Below are 18776 nucleotides of genomic sequence, written 5' to 3'. Positions count from 1 at the left end.
CTAATTAGGCTGTAATTGGGGTTGGACGCAACTGAATCGAACATTAAGACAAGTTAACTATTTGCCGGTTAACGGTTAATTATTTTGTCAGTTTGGTTGTATGGATTTTTTACACTGTCCTTCTACCGAATCAAATTAATTTAAAGTAATTTATTTAAATATAAAATACATTACTAAACTTGTAAGGATGATAATCATTTAATAAATGTTTATTTTCTCATATCATGTGGAAAAAAATAATTAAATTAACATACCAGGATTTTGATTATTTAAAAATTAACTGTGAAATTCATAAATTATAATTTTATTAATACTTTAGTTTTTTCATTCAAAATAAAAAGATTAAAATATTAATTTATATCAAAAAATTCAAAATTAATTTGACGATAATAAAAAGATTAATTGACGGTGGAAAGAGACTATTTTGGACAAAAGAAGCAAAATGTTGACTAAATTATAATTTAAAAATTTTATAATTAGTTCTTGAAAAAAGAAATCCTATAATTTAATAATTAATTTTAATTTTTCCATTTTTTAATCTAGCAAGGCAGGAGTATTAGAAAACCCACTCCAGGATAATCTCTATGAAACGGAAACTTTCCTTTTAATTTGTAAACCACAAGAGAGAAAATTCTCTCTCCTGTAAAAATGGCTTCTTCAAAACTTTTCAGCTGTTGCAGCACTGTCATATATATATATTTTTTTCCTATTTCCATTTCTGAAAGACATTTAACCATTATGACATTACATTAGCTCTTTGGCAGACTTACACAGAAACCAGAGGAAATTATATCATCGTCTCTGGAAATTAAACAACTTTATGGAAATTGCAAAAGCAAACGCAAAAAGCACAGAAAATCCAAACACTACAGTTGCTACTACTCCAAGAAGCTCATGTCTGAAACCAAAATATTCTCTCACAAAATCTTCCACTGTTTCACCTGTTTCAAGTTTCTCTTTGATATCTCCAAATTGTGATGCTACCAGTCCATACAGTGTCCAAGCTACTGGACATATCCAACTGTACCATTTCCACCACTCAGGCATCCGCTGTTATTTAGCATGAATGAAACAACAAAATCAATTATCACAATTATTCCCCATAGAAAATTTTATATATAAATATATATAGATAGACAGATAGAGTGAAGAACTTACAGGCCTTGGAATTATGAACCCAGAAAACAAGTTCCATATTGCATAAAATGCAGAAGAAATTACTGAAGCAATCTGGTGGTTTGGTGATACTGCCACAGCCATCATGCCATAGAAGGTGAAGTATAACAATGTGAAGTACATGAAAAATAAATACCAAAAGAACTTGGAGACGTTCCATTCGAATCCTAGCATTGCATAGACTATAACACCATACACTGCAGCTTGCACAAAGATATATGGAAGTTCAATCGCAACCTGCAACAATTGTAAAAAAACATACATGATGTTCTATTAATAATAATTCTCATAATAATAGTTTATTATTATTGTTTTTTACCTGTCCGAAGGCATATGGCAAGGCAGAATACATTCCGGCTGCTCTTTCTCTGTAAAAAACTGTTCGTTCCACAGCTACCACAGGCTGCACGGATGATGCATTTTGTATGCCAAGGAAGAGAACAGCAGCGTACATTGACCCCATTGCGTTAAAAAGATCTTGCTGCTTTGTCCTATAATTTAAGATGTAACATTATTTTTCCTATTCTGAACATGTATTTTACTCTAGCTAGTAGTTCTTGAGATGTGACTTACATTTTGGAGCCAAGATTCCAGAACACTGTTCCAAAGATTAGGCCTATGAAGGTTGTAAAGAGAAATCTCACTGCAGTGTATGGAGGATTGCACCAATATGATAAATGTTGTTTCCATAAGCATGCCAAGAATTGAGCAAAATACGATCTCGCATACTGGGTAGGGAAATAAAGGTCTTTTGAACCAGGAGCAGGCTTGCTTAAATCCTTAATAAGTTCTTTGTTTCTTCTGCAAAATTTCAACAAATCAGTGTTCTGCTTATTCCTTGTTATAACACATTTGTGGCATCAAAAGATTACCTATACAACTCTGAATTTTTGTATATATCAGCAAAATCAACCCCCAAAGCTACTTCTTGTGCTGCTGTTGTAACTTCCAACATCCAAGTTGCTGGATTATTGCCATCTTTGATTTTGCTGATTCCTTCAATTCCCTAAATATAAAAGTATGTGCATTAATTAGCTGGTTCACATTACTAAAACTTAGGTATGTTTTCTGTATTGTTCGTGATAACATACCTCAAAATACTTGACTAACTGGCAAGAATGATGACCTAGTGGTCCCACATATATCTCTTGTCCACCTCGCTTCAACAGGAATAACTGATATATGCCATTTTAAACTTGTCAAGTAAATAAAAAGTTCACATATGCGAAAGAAAAAATAATGAAGAACTTACATGTTGATTTAACATTTCTCACCTCATCAAAAGTTTCAAATATATCAATGCTAGGCTGATGGATGGTGCATATAACCGTTCTTCCAGTATCTACCGTGTTTCTAACTGTTCTCATGACTATGGCTGCAGCTCTTGCATCTAATCCTGAAGTTGGCTCATCCATAAAAATAATTGACGGGTTTGCTACTAGCTCAACTGCAATTGTTAGACGCTTGCGTTGTTCAGTTGACAGACCATTTACACCCGGCAATCCAACTAAGGCTTGCCTCAATGGATTCAGTTCCACAAGCTCCATGACTTCCTCAACAAACATCTGCACCACGTAAAACTTTTAAGTTTTTATATTTTGAATCTAAAGCTCCAAAATTTTTTCTGTTGCAGATATGTACCTCTCTAGTTTCACTGTCTACTTCAGGAGGTAGACGAAGCCAGGCGGAGAATAGCACTGACTCATAAACAGTAATATGTGGAGAATGGATATCATTTTGCTCACAGTATCCAGAAATTCTAGCAAATGTTTCTTGCTTCTTTGGATACCCAGAAATTTTTATACTTCCTTCAATATATCCCCCAGTTTTTCTACCGGCTAGCACATCCATTAGAGTAGTTTTACCAGCGCCACTAACACCCATGAGAGCTGTTAGAACACCTGGCCTGAAAGCACCACTTACACCCTTTAGGAGTATTAATTTATGTTCATGGACGCCCTCATTTTTTATTTCCTGCAGAGTTCAATCCAAACATAAGTCGTCAAACACTCATATTCTACACTGCATTACATGATCTGCAAAATCTTGTTACCTGAGGCATGTCAACAGAATATGTAATTTCATCGAATGCAATGGAATGTGGTTCAAATGGAAGAACCATTCCTTTTTTCTTCTTGTTGTGTGAAGAGCTGGGTCCAAAGCCTGCATATCAATTAAAGAATTTGATTATTATTTAGAGGGAAAGAATTAAATGACTTGCACATGAAATCACAATTAATGAGAATCGGACCTCTGTTAGTTTGGTTACTAGAGCTACTTCCATGGTTAGTCAAATGAATGTCTTCTGTTCTATCAGTTTCATTGTCTTCAGGTTCTTTTTGTGCAACAGCCTGAGGCTTGTCAAATGCTGCATAACATTATTAATTCACAGAACAGTATAAAAACTAAGCTCTCGCTTCTGGATAACTTGAAAAGTGTGAAGATTTTAACTACCATTCAGAAAAGTGAGAGCCAGAGTGTATAAGAAGTTGAATAGTATTGTGAATCCAAGCAATGCCCCTACTCCTAGCCAGTACCAATATGTTTCAGTGAAGAATCCTCGAGACTTCAAAACTTGAACTCCCAATGTTTCTGTTGAGTTTTGGGGAACCTTTGAATTTGACAAAGAAAGCAAACTCAGAGTTTAGTTGATTATTAAGAGAAAAACAACAAAATTGTAGAAATGAGTAATGTATGAGTTTACATGACTCCAACTATGTCCCAGGAACTCATTAACTACAATTGCATTTTGCCCATACATCATCGGAGATATCCAGTAACCCCACAACCACCACTTCTTTATGTTATCTGCAGCATTAAACAAAGAAAAACAAATTGTGCTGACTAAAATTTAAAGTTTGCAAACATATTAACCTTTGCACTAAGCTTATTTTACTAATTATATTTATACCTCGTGACAAGATAAATCCGCCCAAAATGAAAAGCAACAGCAGTATGAATGAGCCAAAGGTGTTAGCTACAGTCATGTTCCTTCCTGTTGCAGCTATGGTTCGGAATAATCCAGAAGCCATCTGATTAACAATTATGAGCAAGAGGTATTGCCTAAACAACCTGTAGAAATATATGAGTAGCGGATATAAAGAACATTTCCTTGTACATCAGCCTTAAAGTGACAACATATGAAACAAAACATTAGTAATAGAAGATACTAAAAATCTTTCTTATTACCTTCCTACATTTGGATCAAACCCAATGACATAGTATGTCGTGAATACCAAAATTGCAACTTCTATGAATGTGATAGGGATTTTAAGGATCCATGTGGGAAGAGCATAAGCCCATGCAGGATAGAATCGGAGTTCTCTTTGCTTGTAGAATACAGGCAGCTTTGCAATGGTCATGGAAATCTCTGCCATGCCATTAAACAATACTAGAATAACAATGAAGAACAAAGCACCTGCATAAATTCCTCCATCTATTACTGAATTTCGATGCATCTCAGTCCGAAGGAAGAGTGTCATTGTAATCAACGCCAGTATTGTCAGCTGATAGCAGAAGGAAAGAAAGATCGGAAATTCGCAATTTTTGTTCAAAACATTTACAAAAAATGATTAGAACAAAGTTAAATACTGTACTCACTTGACAGAACTTGAAAACAAAGACAAATGAGTTCCTCTTCATAAGTAGGAATTCTCTTGAGAAACAAGCTTTAAGTAGCTCCTTCTTATTGACACCATAATTTTTGGTTGTCAAAGCAGCTGGATGGCTCTTGGCCTTTTCAAATGGAGTTGAAAGATCCTGTCCAAGTCTCCTTCCAACATGGAATGACTCAAATGTCTCAGCAAATTCCTTGACAGTGATAAATCTGTAAGGTTCGTCTTTACTTGCCCAATACTGCATCTGATCTTTCCTTGATGTCACCTGCAATTATATTCATTGTAGTTAAACCAAGGTTCAAAACCACAAGTGTCACTGTTCCCATAAAAATTAAATGTAACTGATAAAAGCACAATCTTCTTACTTACTTCTTGCAAGAAGTCTGCTACACCTTTTCTTTCAGGACACCTGAAGCCCATGAATTCAAAAAACTCAAGAACTTGTTCGCGAGGACCCTGGTACACTATTAGGCCATCAGAGAGGAGAATAATGTCATCAAAGAGATCATAAGTCTCTGGTGCTGGCTGAAGGAGAGAAATGAAAGCAGTTCCCTTAAGAATTTGAACATATTGCTTGAGTGAGTTCACAATCTGGTAAGTTGTCGAGCTGTCTAAACCAGTAGAAATCTCATCCATAAACAATGCTAATGCTGGTCCAACTAGCATCTCACCTGAAATTTAGTTATCAAAGATTTTCATGAGGATATTATATATTCCAAATACAAAATGTTTCTTTATGTCAGAAATATACTGGGAAGCTTGTTTACCCGTTGTAACACGCTTCCTTTGTCCACCAGAAATGCCTCTCAACATTTCATCTCCTACCATTGTATCTGCACAGGCTTCCAATCCTAAAACCTATAAAGAAAAGTGAAAAAGGCATTTAGTCAACAAATTGAAGGTCATTGACTTCATACTTTATAGTACTTGCTGTTTATATTATTACCTTCAGAATATAATCTGTTATGACACTAGCCTCTTGACCTTCTGTTGCGGCTGCCTGTAGTAGCAGAAATAAAATAAATAGAAATCAAGCACTACTTTTGCTACTTGTTCTGCCATAATAATTTTTTGCTACCTTGTTGTGCTAGAACATGACAGAAAAAAAAAAAAATTCGAGTTGATGATTTAAACATTTTCAACAAAATTGTAAACCGTTCATTCAGAATAAGATTCGCATAAGAATTTAATTATCTCACCTTCATAAAGGCATCAATATCAGAATCAGGCTTAATATTTGCTGCTTTCTCCCTTCTTGACAGCTCTGCTAACAAATCTGCAGATAAAATTTAAAAAAAAAATAAAAAAGATTTCCCGAGTATTGTTCAGATTATTGTGTATTAATGCATGGAACTTTACCATAACGGGTTCCAACTCCTTGGCATCTTGCAGAGAAAGCCAAGGTTTCCCTTACAGTCATTTCTCCTATATGAAGATCATGTTGACTGATATAGGCAGCAGTTCTTTGGGGTATAAATTCATCCAAGTCATGTCCATTGTAAGTCACTCTCCCTGAAAACTGCAGCAGAAAGCTTAGTTATAAATCAAAATTAAAGAGCTTAAGAAATCTTATACCCTGTTACAAATATGAAACTACAACAATGAATTATCACCTTTAAAGTGGGATCAAGCTTTCCAGCCAAAGCCAACAAGAGTGTGGTCTTACCGGAACTTGGAGGACCCAAAAGCAATGTCATTCTGTTATAAACATAACAAAATAGGAGCATAATTGGAAATGAAAACTTCCTGGAAACCTAAATTAATCAGACACCATTAATTTAAGTTTTACCTTGATGGCTTGATTATACCACTCACATCTTTAAGGATATGCAGGTGTTTCTTTCTGCTTGAAAGAATATGGAAATAATTCAAAATACCCTGAATATTAGAGAATAACAAGTTACGAACTAAATAAAACTAAATAAATCCATAATTTTTTTAAGAAGTCCAGATAATAACTGATGATCAATATTTGCAGTTTGTTACCTCTAGAATATTAACAGAGTAGTTGAAGAATGTAGGCAAAGCTCTGCTCCCTACGTAAGCTTCTGCTTCAATTTTTAGATGCTCAAATCGGACTTCAATTGTGGGAATATCAATTCCAACTCTAGAGAACCGAAAAACAAGTACTTTTAGTATTAAAATCAACAGTAGTGCACAAGCCAACAACAAAAATCAAAATTCATGTTACCTTCCTTTCTTTACAGCCTTTTATCAGCAATTTAACAGAGTTCAAGAAAATGAACAAAAATTAAGAAAAAACAAGTGGAATTCAAAATTTTCACCTGTCAATACGATTCTTGAGCTTCAACAAGAATTTCTCATTATCTTCTTCAGCTACTCTCACCAATCTTTCAAGCAAATTCTTCCTTTCTTGCAATCCAAGAGAGCGTATATCAATCTCACTAGCACCACCAGTCATTGTAGTTAATACACCCTTTCTTAACCTGTCATAGGTAGGCAATCTCTCTATTGCAGCCCATTTCAAATCCTCTTCATCATCTTCTTCTCTTCTAGAAGATGGTGCAAACATTTCTAAACCATTGCTTCTCCTGCTTAAAGAAAAAGTACTGCCTGTTCTGAAACTGTTACTAGCTCTATAAAGATAAGAACTTTCCATTGACAACTAAATCAAGATTGTGATTCTTGCTTCTGGGTCTTTGTTCTTTTTTCTTTGGCAAATTATATTGGTCTTTACACTACAGGTGTTGAAGTGAATATCAAAATTAAATTTTCTTCTATGAGAACAATGAGATGGAAGCTCTCCTGTTTATATAGCAATTGTGGCATGTGATGTGAATGTGCTCGTTTTTTCCATGGTACCGAAAATGATGGGATGATTAAAAAAAAAAACAAAAACAAAAACAAAAACCATCAAATCATATGGGACAATCTCTTTATGCACTTAAAAGGAAAAAATTAATATCAACTAACAAAAATTTCTGTAAATAGGAAGATACTTGCCTCCACCATCCAACTAATAGTTGATTATTATTGTGAAAAATGGTTGTTCTTTATTATTATTATTATTATTATTTATAATAAAAGACATTTGCATCTTTGTTTATGCGAAATTTCCTCATTAAATTTGTAAATCCTTTCTTCTAAAGATAGATGTTCGTTTAAAAGTTCTTACCTACACTATACATATAACTCTTTATGTATGGACCATCTACCTTAAAAGGAAGATAGATACATGCAACTTTTAGTTAAGCAAAACTCACAAAAGAATGCCATTTAGTTTTTTTTTTTTTTTTTAAATAATAAAATATGCCCTTTAATATATATATATATATATATATATATATATATATATATAAAACATTATATATTTAAATTTCATTATAAAATTTCATTTACTAGGTTGTTACATATTTAAATTGGGGTGTAGTCAACGATGTATCAGTTACAAGTACTTTTTTTTTTTTTTTTTTTTTTTTTGAGAATATCAGTTACAAGTACTTGATGCTATAATATTGTTGCAAATATTAAATTATGTATGTCCAAAATACAACATTAAAATTGTTTTCTACCTATAAGAATTTAAATTCTGAAAATATTAAATTATGCAAAAATTTAATACATAAGTAGGACTTTATTGTTTTCCACTTAAGAAAGTTATTTGTCCTCCATTTCCATTTCATTTCAGGAGCTTTAATTATCTTAATAAACCAAATAATTAACTCTTTTAACTTTTAACCAAAATTTCCTAAATCAATAATCTCAATGATGATTCCATGCATATATCCACCCATTAGGCAATCGCATAATGCAATTTAATTTAAGAACAGTACTAATGCATGTGTGGTAAACAAAATGATGCTGATATATATCTTCCCATATTATATTTTCATGTGACTGCATTTGCTGTATATTTATCTTCAATTGGAATGTCTGTGATCATTTACTCTCGTATTCACGGATAAAGATAGAAGTGAGACGGGTATTTTAGGATACCTGCTTCCCTCCGATTCATTTGACAAAAATATGGATAATTATAAATGGGTTTTAGATGGATAAAGATAGTGAAATTACTATCTGTAACGGATACGGCTAGAATATGGGTATTCGACTCTAGTACCCGCTACCAATTACCTATTATAATAGACAGTTTTAGCACCCATGAGTACCCTACCCATTTATTAATAAAAAATGCATTTTAAATAAGTTTGGATTTGAATAGTTTAAAATGGACGGATATCCTATATGTTTATAGAATACATTAAACGAATTCGAATAGAGATACTTAAATGGATATTTAACCGGATTTGAGACATATACGGATAGTAAAATTTTAAAAAAATAAAATTATAGATAGTTCAAAGTTCACGGATAGCCACCCTTTTCATCTCTATGAATAGAGATGAAAAACTCGAATTTAAAACCCCTCTAGTTTCCATATTCTTATACAAAGGAAAAAGACCAACCACATGTCCAACGTTTTCTCTAATATGTCATTGTCAAGATGTCATTGTTGGTTCATTAAATAAGCCTGGCAGATTACAGATAACATTTGACATTGGCACTATAATTTATCTAAAAGACCCTCTAATTTGCCACCCTCAACTAATATTAAAATAGTCGGTTTCTGTTTCTTGGACTATAATCTCCGTCTCATCACTTCCTCCTGCATGGTTGCAGATTTTGTGGACTATAATCTCCACCTCTCATCTATTTTTTTTGCTTTCTTTATTACACATATATAAAACATAAAGAGAGGTATATTCCGCATCTTTTGACTTGAAAATCTTAACTTCCAACAACAAATTCTAAACCTAAAAACCGACTTTGATCTCACCATAGGCAACCACATCATAATTATTTAAGCAATTTTCTTTTTTTTTTTTTCAGTTATTTGGGTATGAAAGAGGTTGCTGTATTGGGTATTTGAAGAAAATTTGAGATGAGAGTTAAAGAGGGAAAGGTCAAAGGTCTGATGCCCTACTTTCCTTATGTATTCCATTGACTTTTCACAGTGGGCATTGAATTTGATCATGCAATGTGAAATCATAAAAAGGGTAATTACTCAAATTGGGCTAATTAGGTTCCAAGTTTTATTACAGTCATGTGTAGTTTATTATTGTGCTATTTTCGCAGTTTGAACTTACCACCTTCAAATCATTGTAGGTAACTTGTCATAAATTTACAGAGAAAAAATAAGAATAATATAAATAATTTACATCGAATACATATATTCACTCATCTACTTTTTAGAAAAAAAACTTAACACTTTAAATTATGTTAGAAATTTATTGTACTCTTAAAATTACAAATTTTAGTAATATCCCGTAGCTTTCTATACTAAAAATAACAATAGCACTATTTAGGGTTTTTTTACTTTTATATTCAATATTAATTTGATATATTATTAGTATCGAATACGTGTTTAAATTATCTAATTTTATAAATTAGAGTATTCAATAAAATTATTTTGGAAAATAAAATATTTAATAGATATAATTTTATAACTTGAAGTATGTTTATAAAGATTGTTATAAAATATTTCACAAAAAGTATACCAATACATTTACGCATTTCGCTAAATAATTCATGAAATAAAATTGCATGCTTCTGTGAGGGATGGATCCTCCTTTTTCGTACATGAGAAATTTTTGAAGGAAATATTTCATGTGTAATTTTTATTCATGTACTTATAATAATTACACATGCATCGCATGGTTAGAAGATTGTTGTGACATAAAACGGAGAAGGTACAATCCCTCACGTATGAAACAAGTTATGGAGGACATAAATGTTTACATTGAAGTATAGACACACATGAAATAAATGTTACATATTCCATGTGTACACATCTGATACGTGGGTGTAATTTAAAAATATATATATATATATATCGTTACTATTTATCATTTTTTTCTCAATAATTAAAAATATTTTAATTACATTAAAAGTTAGATTTTAATTGGTTTAACGCATGAGGTGGATCCATAGATGTAAATGTTTTTCGATTTCATTTCAAATAACTAACTATAACCAAATTTTTCAGGCACAAATGTCTAAGTATAAACCACAACCAACAACTTCAACTTTGGTAGCTCCCGAAATCGTATCTTTTGTGAAAATAATTGAAAATTAGGTAAAAGCATTGTTTGGTACTAAAAGGTGTCCTCCCACTTTTTATTTGTTGGATGGGAGATTAATCTTTTTCATATCATAAATCAATTATGTTAAAAACTCTCTCCAAGATGTCGATTCGATCCTGCAATCATTTGAGTGAGATGAAATTTAATATACTTTAACTCGATCCCGTAATCACTAGAGTGAGACGAAATTTAGTGTGCTGTTAAAGTCAACCAAACTATATTTGGTTGAAAGCATAATTTATTGAGCAAACCAAATCAACCTCTTGTTTAGCAGTATAAATGAATTTGGATTTTAGAATTCATTTATAAATATAGAAATTTAATGCAGATATGTTGAATTTCATAAAATTTTAATTTTTTTAAAAAAATAATATGCATTTTTTTGATTTAAACTAAGCCTGAAAACATGAAATTTCAAGATGAGTTCCATAAAATTTTGAAATTCATTTATTAGCAAACAGAAACTAAGATCATACGGGGATGAGAATTGAGACTCATCTATGAAAATATTCTAAATTCCGTTCTTGAAATAGATGCGTAATGCAAACGATGCAACGAGATAACCAATGGAGTACTTCTCTCTTTGTGCTGGTAAAATAACAAATACTTGCTATAAAAATTTAAAAAAAAAAAAAAAACTAAAGTACGCAGTATTATAAAGTTGCTGCATAAAATGAATGTTCACTGCAGCAAAAAGATTTGGCAACGGCTCATTTCAAGTCCAGCAATAACATGCAAAAATGAATAAATCCACTGAAGAACAATGTATATATTAGAGTATAGACTAGTTTATGCAAAATGTATAATTACTGTGGAAGGACAAACCATCTTTAAATTGCTAACAAATAGCAGGAATGGCTCCAGTTAAACTCAGGAAACTCGTTTTATGGGGTTTACAGAAGACATTGACAAGCAACCATTTAAAACAGAGACAATCAGGCTAGAAACAAAAAAAGTATTCGCTACTTTCTAACCCAATGATAAGAAGCTACAAAGTTAGTGAAGTTTAGTAGTTTACACACTCTACCACTCAGTTATTGTAATAAGGATTTGTTAAATTATTCTTCACCGTCTTGCTCTTTTTCAAGATTGGCTTCCCCATTGGCACCAGAAGCAAGCTCCGCTTCAAAGGACTTCGAAGGCAACCTCTGATACACTCTAGAACCCAGAGGAAGCAACCTATGCTGCCCAATGGTGAGAGATTGACTAAGCTTCTCATAATTCCATCTCTGCTGAATATAGATAACAGCTGCCAGAATAACAGCAGTGGTGGGTATGGCAATGTCTCCAAACTTGGAGTAGAAATCCATATTTGGGTTCACAAATTCATATTCATCAGCAAAGTAGGGATTAGGAATTGGAGCTCTTATGTAATCATAGATGTGAGGAAGAAGTCGGACAACTGTAATCCCAATGAAATAGTGTGCCTTCAGCGGCTTACAATCAATCTGCCACAAAATATTACCAATAACTTGTGGCAGCAAGAAAAAATCTTGGACCAGGCCCACATACTCCTCAAGCTCAGTTTCCCATTGTCGCAGTGTCCGGGAGTTACCAGCCAAATCAACAAATCTCTCCATTCGGACAGGGTTCTGGCTATTTTTTAAGCTATGAATAATGAGAATGGTTACATAACCAATCACATGTATAGTCAATGTAGAAAGGAATACCCACTTATCACTTGGGACACGATGTGGCTCCTGAGGAGATCTTGTAAGTAATCTGATACGAGATTTCCACACCTTTTGGCAGAGTCTTAGTGTCACTAATAGTGAAACCATGACAAGAAGCTTCACTGTGTAATCAATCACATGCACCCACTGATCCTTCTCAAGATCATATGATGAGACATCATAAGATTCAGATGACATTCTCTTGAAGATAGCTTCTGCACCTGTGATCAGTGGATGGCTATATCCAAGAACTTGGACACCAAGCATAACGAGAGATATGAATGGTACGGAATCTGCATCCTGCTTTATGTAGAATAGCTGGCTTAAAATGCAGGCGATTGCAAATGAAAGTGTCAAAATTCGCAGGATCCCCTCAACTCCTCTACGAGAGAGAATGTTTTCTCTTTGCTTCCGGTAAATAATAGGAAGAGATTGGAGTGAAATCGTGTTGAAATGGAGGGGATCATCATCATTGCGATGGCTGGATAAAGATATCCTAGCAGTTGGATTGAATAACCAACTAGATGTAGTAGGTGGATAAGAAACAATCACTTCAATTAAGCAATCCAAACCTGCTTCAAGATCCATGCTATCAAATAAGATGTTCCATGAGGCTCGGACATCCCTGCACCCTACTAGATACATCTTCCCAACACGAGGGTCATAAAGTCCTTCCAGGAAAAGCACAGAAAAGTTGCTATACACATCTCCATTAAGTGTTATTTGAGCTGATACATTCACAAGGAGTTGTTTTTCAGTGTATTCAGCTTTACTGTGGTATGGAGTCTCCTCATCTGCAGAGGAAATATTGTATGGAGACCAGTATCGCCCAAACAAAGGACCAAGTGAGAGAACCTCCAGCTGTAAATCAGTTCTTGTGGGCCGAGAACTAGGAAATGGATCAGGAAATGCAGATGTGTGCAGGGTCAGGTCCTCTGCGAGAAGAGAGAGACTAGTAATGAATGCCTCTGTATCTTCTAGTTTAGGAAACTGTAACAATGATTTCTTTATGACAGTTCGGAAACTGAAGGGCTCATTTTTTTCCAGGATAGTACCAGCTTCCACTATTTTAGAGTAGTTGTAATATGGATGAGAGACTTTGAAATAATTCCAGAGCTCTGTGGGTTGCAATAGCTTTTCAAATGATAAAGGGAAATACAAAGCATTTTTGTCAGTGCTGGAAAAACTTCCAAAGATTATGCTTCTTTGCTTTATGGAAAATGACATAGGAATGTATAAACAAATCCGAGAATCACAGCTACTTCCTTCAGTATCAACTAATCCAAGACAACCAACCATGCAAAGCTGCCCGGAGGAAGACTTCCAAATTCCTTCAGCAGCAACAGTCATGTTGCTTGGCCCAGATCTCATTCCCATAACATACTGATTCTCCACTGGAGGAACAGCTCGAAAGACAGCAGCAACCCTTGCAGAACTGGTATTACCCAGTGCAGGTATCTGCTCACACTTGACATTCTGCATAAAGAGTTCTACACCTTTAAAGCTACCATCAGTTGCCTTAATTTCTTTATCTGACATAAAAGGACCAAACTTGCTGCAAAATTTATCTGAGCTGTTGCACCTCCAATTCGGCACAATGGTGAAAGGTCCAGTTCCTTCTCCTGTAATTTTCCCTAGAATGTCACAAAATCCATTTCCTTTATAGATATCAACACTACTATTCACTACATTATCATGGTATGGATATGGATCACATGCTTTAGAAACAAATTTTTCAGAGCCAAATTCATATTTAGCTGACTTTGATAACTGTGACAAAATGTGAACTTCATCGAAGTACTTGAGATTTGATTTTGAGTTTAAACTTCTCATCTCTCCTCGGATCACCCTATTGGTCAATTTAAATGTCATTGGATAATGAAGAACAAGCAGAATCTGATCATCTTGCAGAAGAGGTGGCTGGTTATAACTCGAGCCGGGACCTTTTGCCCATTCCCATGGATCACTTGATTCAGATTCCCGAGAAGGCAGCATTGTGCTCCCCAACAAACACATTACTCTTTCACCTCCATTCTTCTTAGATTCAGTATATACACCTTGAAAAGCAATTGAAAGCTGGGTATGACCAGGCCATATCTGGAACCGAAGGCTATCCTCATATGGTTTATCCCCAAAAGTATCTAGCGTTATGCCCATGACCAAGAACCCATTAACACTAACAAACTTTTTAGATCGATGAGCATGATCGACATCAGTGACCCAGAAAGATACAAGGTTCATTGGAGTCTGAGCATCTGATAAGTTGCCATTATAAGACTCTCTATCCACATATGGCATTATTGGGGCTTTACCTACATCCTGCCTCCAATCCCCATTGACAAAAAAAATATCATCTTTGATACCATAAACTCTATTATTTTCAGGTTTCAATTCAGTAGCAGAAGATAGAACAAAAGCACAATGTTTCCTTGCCTCATCAATTCTGTCATAACTATGGATCACAGTAGATTCGGCTGCAGCCTCAAAACCAAATTTATTTGGGATATACGAATATGTAAACCCAAATAATAATAACCCACAAAAAGACCAAAAGAGGAAAGCAACATAAACACATCTCATTATCAAAATTCTTATAAATTAAGAATTGTATCAAAATAGCCCAACTGCCTCTACCTAAAAATGACAAAACTCTGAACACCCAATTGCCCAAACACAAATTGGTAAATAAAAATTGTAACTTCAGTACTTACCCACAAAGCTCTAACATATACTTAGCTACATAGCCGCCAAGAAAAGAATATAACTTGAGAATACAGCAACATTAATATAACGATTTGAACATGAACCAATCACAATTTACTGGGGGAGTTGCAAATTCTACTCTTCTGCGCCTTGATATGATTATAAAGGAAAACTCACCCGAAAAGGGATCGTAATAGGCACCTTCTTGTCGAAATATTTGCAAAGCAGAAAACCAGCGGCCAAAATTGGATCAAGAAAGAGAAAGGGGAAAGAGTGAAGTTGAAGAGTGAAGACTAAAAGGTCGTTTGGTGCAAAAGTTACCGGTTTGTCCGAGTGTTCTTGTCTAAGAAGGACTGTTGACGATTTTATAATTTTTTTTTTTTATCCTACGCGTTGTGTAACGCGTGTCAAACAAACAATTGGACCATCAAATTTTAATAAAACGAAAAAATCTGAGAGAAAAATGACAAAATTTAAAAACAAGTATTTTATGAACGCTCGTTTATTTAAAAGAAAAAAATTTTTTTTTTCTTTTGAAAGCAAAAAAATAATTATTATATAAATATAAAATTGGCCTAATAAGTTTTCTTTGATTGGAAAGGCAAAGATGAATATGATTCCTAATATTTTATAGAATACCGGCATTTTAATTTTGTATATACATATTTCTAAAATATTATCTCGTACATTTTATAAAATCTAAAAGTTATGTTACGATTTTATTTTTTAAAAAATATATTTTTTCAATACATGTAACATTCCGTGTCTCATAGTTCTTATTATACTTCTTTCGTGAATATATTAATCAAATTATTACATTAACAATTAAGTCTTGATATAAACCAAATTGAAATATCAATCTTTAACATTTCACTTATACATTGACAATTACTTTAACTATTAGATAAATAATTATAGTTTTATTTAATTAAATAATAATTTAATAATGGATCATTTAATTTTAGTAGAATATTAATGTAAGAGTATATTTTGTGAAAATGACTAATGTAAGGGTATTTTGGATAAAAAAAATAGAGTAAAAATTATAGTATAATTATATTAATCAAATTTTATTTATCTGTGTTTAAGTAAAATTAAGACAATAATTTATAGAATGGATGGAGTAATTATAATAATCATATCTGCATATTTTTATAATCATATTGAACCAGCATTTTATCCAGTGCTCGTGTTGATCCATACATCATAGCTAATAGGCCCAAGTAACTTGTACGATGGCCCGAAACATGAACAATAACCAAACCCCACAGAGGCCCAATTGCCAAAGTCTCGTGCACTAATCATTATACATCAACAGCGGCTGCTTCGCGGGTCTACTTTCCACAGTGTTCGGGTTAATCCAAACTTCAAGTAACTAGAGTAGATTCCCCTTCAGGACAAGATTTATTAGAGCTGCATCTAGAAAATCCAAAACAAGAAATTTCCATGCTTCTCAATTTCAGCAACAGATAAAGGAAAATCCCAGAACCAAAACCCAGCGCAGCACTGGACCCAGTTAAAGAAACAGCAGCACAAACCAACATAACAAATGACTCTTCTTTCGTACCCATATCCCTAGATGCCATAGCCAATTCGATTCCTGCAAACAGCAATAGGACTCCAAGAATCCCAATTGGAAATTGATCCAAAATCCTTACAAATGAATTTCCAAAAACCAATCCAATTACTAATTTCCCTATACCCAAAAATATCACTGATGCACCACTTCTTGCACCAAACCTGTACTGCCCTGCTAATCCACCTGCTCCATGGCAAACTGGCATAGCTCCAAACCAACAACCCACCAAGTTCATAATCCCAACACTAACAGAAACCTTTGTAGCTGACAATTCCTGATCTGGAAACAAATCAGTTGACAATTTACACACAGCAATCACAGAATTCAAAATTGATAATGGAATTTGTGGAATTGCTCCCCTCAAAAACCCAATTTTCCAATCTTCCCATGTAATTTTCAGAATTTGAATTCTTGATGGACCAAATTGAAGATTTTTAATAACTGAAGGATCACGAATGAAACATAACGCCAATCCTAATAAGAATACTATTAGAGCAGAAGGAATTACTGATAGAAGTTTCAATCTTTTACTGACTCGTCGCCGGGACTGAGTCAACGCCTCGTTATTACCATCTTGGCTTGTGTGATTATCTCCGCCAGAGCCAGTGGTCAGAACTAGAAAAATTAAGGCAGAAAGTGCAAGAATTAACCCATCAAGGCCAAGCCAAGAGCGAGGAGAAGTGGATTTGGAAATGACAAAATCTTGATTATAGCGAATGTATTTGATGGCGGAAAAGGCGAAGGAAAGGCCTTGAGATAACTGGACCCCACGAACAACAGGGAGAGGGATAAAATTGTAAAAGAAGGACATAAGACCGGTGGCGCCGAGGATAAGAAGAGTGGCTGCAGTGGTAGCGCCAGCAGTGGCGATTTGTGCTGCGGTGAGATGGGGGAGCTCGGAAACGGCGACGGCCGCGATGGATTTCATCGGCTGGACCGGCATGGGAAGGCCGAAGAGAAGTCCGGTGGAAATGTTGTAAAGGGAAGTGAAGATTAGTGTTGTGGAAAGGTCTAAGTGAGAAACCAAAGTGAGAGTTAGGACTATTGGGATAAAGGTGCCTAGGTCACCCACTGCGCCGGAAAGTTCGGAGGAAAGGGCTGTTTTGAGACGGATGCGGCGGCGCCACCACCTGTTTTGGTGGAGGAGAGGAGTGGTGGAAGAAGGCTCCATTCGTGCGTTTGTGTGGATTTGCAGTGAGGTTAGAATAATGATTCTTTACTCAACCACAGGGACTTCGTATGTATGTTAGGTCTTAATTTTGGGCGTTGCAAATATGTAAGTACCTCATTGGCTTGGCTAAGTAACTAAGTTTGCAAGTAATCATTTTTTTTTTTTTTTTTTATTTGGATATATGCATTAGAACGTGACGTGGGAAGTGAGGTGGTAATCCTTCAGGTGCTCATCTGAACCAAGTTTTGAAGACTGCGAGATTGGGCTTAATCCTTCAGGTTATAGATTCTTTAAACTGAGCCCAGACCAAATTTCAAGGCCACTCGTAATCTAAGCTGATTTGTGTGTGGTGGTGGACCCATGAAAATCCAAGCAAAAGGGACTTTTATAGCGACTTCAAATTCAATGCTTGTTCATATTTTGTTCAAATCATAATGATGAACGAAATCATTCTTAATTTAAATTGCCAAAAAAAGACAAAAAGAGAAATAAAATTGGATTCCCCTTTTTAGGACCAACTTAATTTCCACTAATTTAGCTTTTATGCTAACATTGATATATAATTTAATAAATCTTAATTGTTAATTGTTATTGTATAGATATATAATATAGTATAATATATAATTTTAAATTTAATGCCAAGGTTATGTATATAAATGTTTTAAAATATTAATTTATTCTTTAATGACCCTCCCCCATGACTAACATTTACATCCTAGGGCCCATCCTACATTAGCCGTTACACTCCACCGT

The 18776-nt window shown here is 34.3% G+C and overlaps 3 protein-coding genes across 3 annotated transcripts; all 3 read right to left on the bottom strand.

Moving 5' to 3' along the window:
* Nucleotides 1-585: 585 nt before the first annotated feature.
* LOC105634931 (pleiotropic drug resistance protein 1) lies at nt 586-7517 on the bottom strand. The gene is made up of 24 exons (XM_012217889.4): nt 7079-7517; nt 6780-6900; nt 6583-6671; nt 6407-6491; nt 6153-6312; nt 5993-6069; nt 5740-5793; nt 5561-5651; nt 5163-5464; nt 4777-5058; nt 4366-4682; nt 4088-4248; nt 3881-3984; nt 3631-3787; nt 3428-3544; nt 3230-3339; nt 2818-3150; nt 2451-2741; nt 2268-2351; nt 2049-2182; nt 1750-1977; nt 1496-1667; nt 1159-1413; nt 586-1050 (listed from the first exon to the last, which is right to left on the bottom strand). Exons 1-24 carry the CDS (start codon nt 7411-7413, stop codon nt 793-795), a joined length of 4317 nt encoding a protein of 1438 aa, XP_012073279.1. The 5' UTR covers nt 7414-7517; the 3' UTR covers nt 586-792.
* A 4186-nt stretch (nt 7518-11703) lies between these two features.
* LOC105634929 (PII, uridylyltransferase (DUF2921)) lies at nt 11704-15609 on the bottom strand. Its single transcript, XM_012217886.4, has one exon. It carries the CDS (start codon nt 15148-15150, stop codon nt 11956-11958), a length of 3195 nt encoding a protein of 1064 aa, XP_012073276.1. The 5' UTR covers nt 15151-15609; the 3' UTR covers nt 11704-11955.
* Nucleotides 15610-16400: 791 nt separating this feature from the next.
* Nucleotides 16401-18166, bottom strand: MOT2 (sulfate transmembrane transporter). Its single transcript, XM_012217885.4, has one exon. It carries the CDS (start codon nt 18021-18023, stop codon nt 16641-16643), a length of 1383 nt encoding a protein of 460 aa, XP_012073275.1. The 5' UTR covers nt 18024-18166; the 3' UTR covers nt 16401-16640.
* Between the last annotated feature and the right edge of the window lie 610 nt (nt 18167-18776).

The sequence above is a fragment of the Jatropha curcas genome, chromosome 1 (genome assembly GCF_041381405.1).
Source record: "Jatropha curcas cultivar XTBG-Jc1 chromosome 1, XTBG_Jcur_1.0, whole genome shotgun sequence".
In the NCBI taxonomy this organism is placed as follows: domain Eukaryota; kingdom Viridiplantae; phylum Streptophyta; class Magnoliopsida; order Malpighiales; family Euphorbiaceae; genus Jatropha; species Jatropha curcas.
This window is presented reverse-complemented; position numbering and strand designations above follow the sequence as displayed.

Coding starts and splice junctions, on each gene's coding strand:
- LOC105634931 (XM_012217889.4), bottom strand. CDS start 7,413: ATGGAAAGTTCTTATCTTTATAGAGCTAGTAACAGTTTCAGAACAGGC. Junction 3,545..3,630: donor GGCTCTCACTTTTCTGAATG/GTAGTTAAAATC, acceptor AATGTTATGCAG/CATTTGACAAGCCTCAGGCT. Junction 3,151..3,229: donor ATTCTGTTGACATGCCTCAG/GTAACAAGATTT, acceptor TGAACTCTGCAG/GAAATAAAAAATGAGGGCGT.
- LOC105634929 (XM_012217886.4), bottom strand. CDS start 15,150: ATGAGATGTGTTTATGTTGCTTTCCTCTTTTGGTCTTTTTGTGGGTTA.
- MOT2 (XM_012217885.4), bottom strand. CDS start 18,023: ATGGAGCCTTCTTCCACCACTCCTCTCCTCCACCAAAACAGGTGGTGG.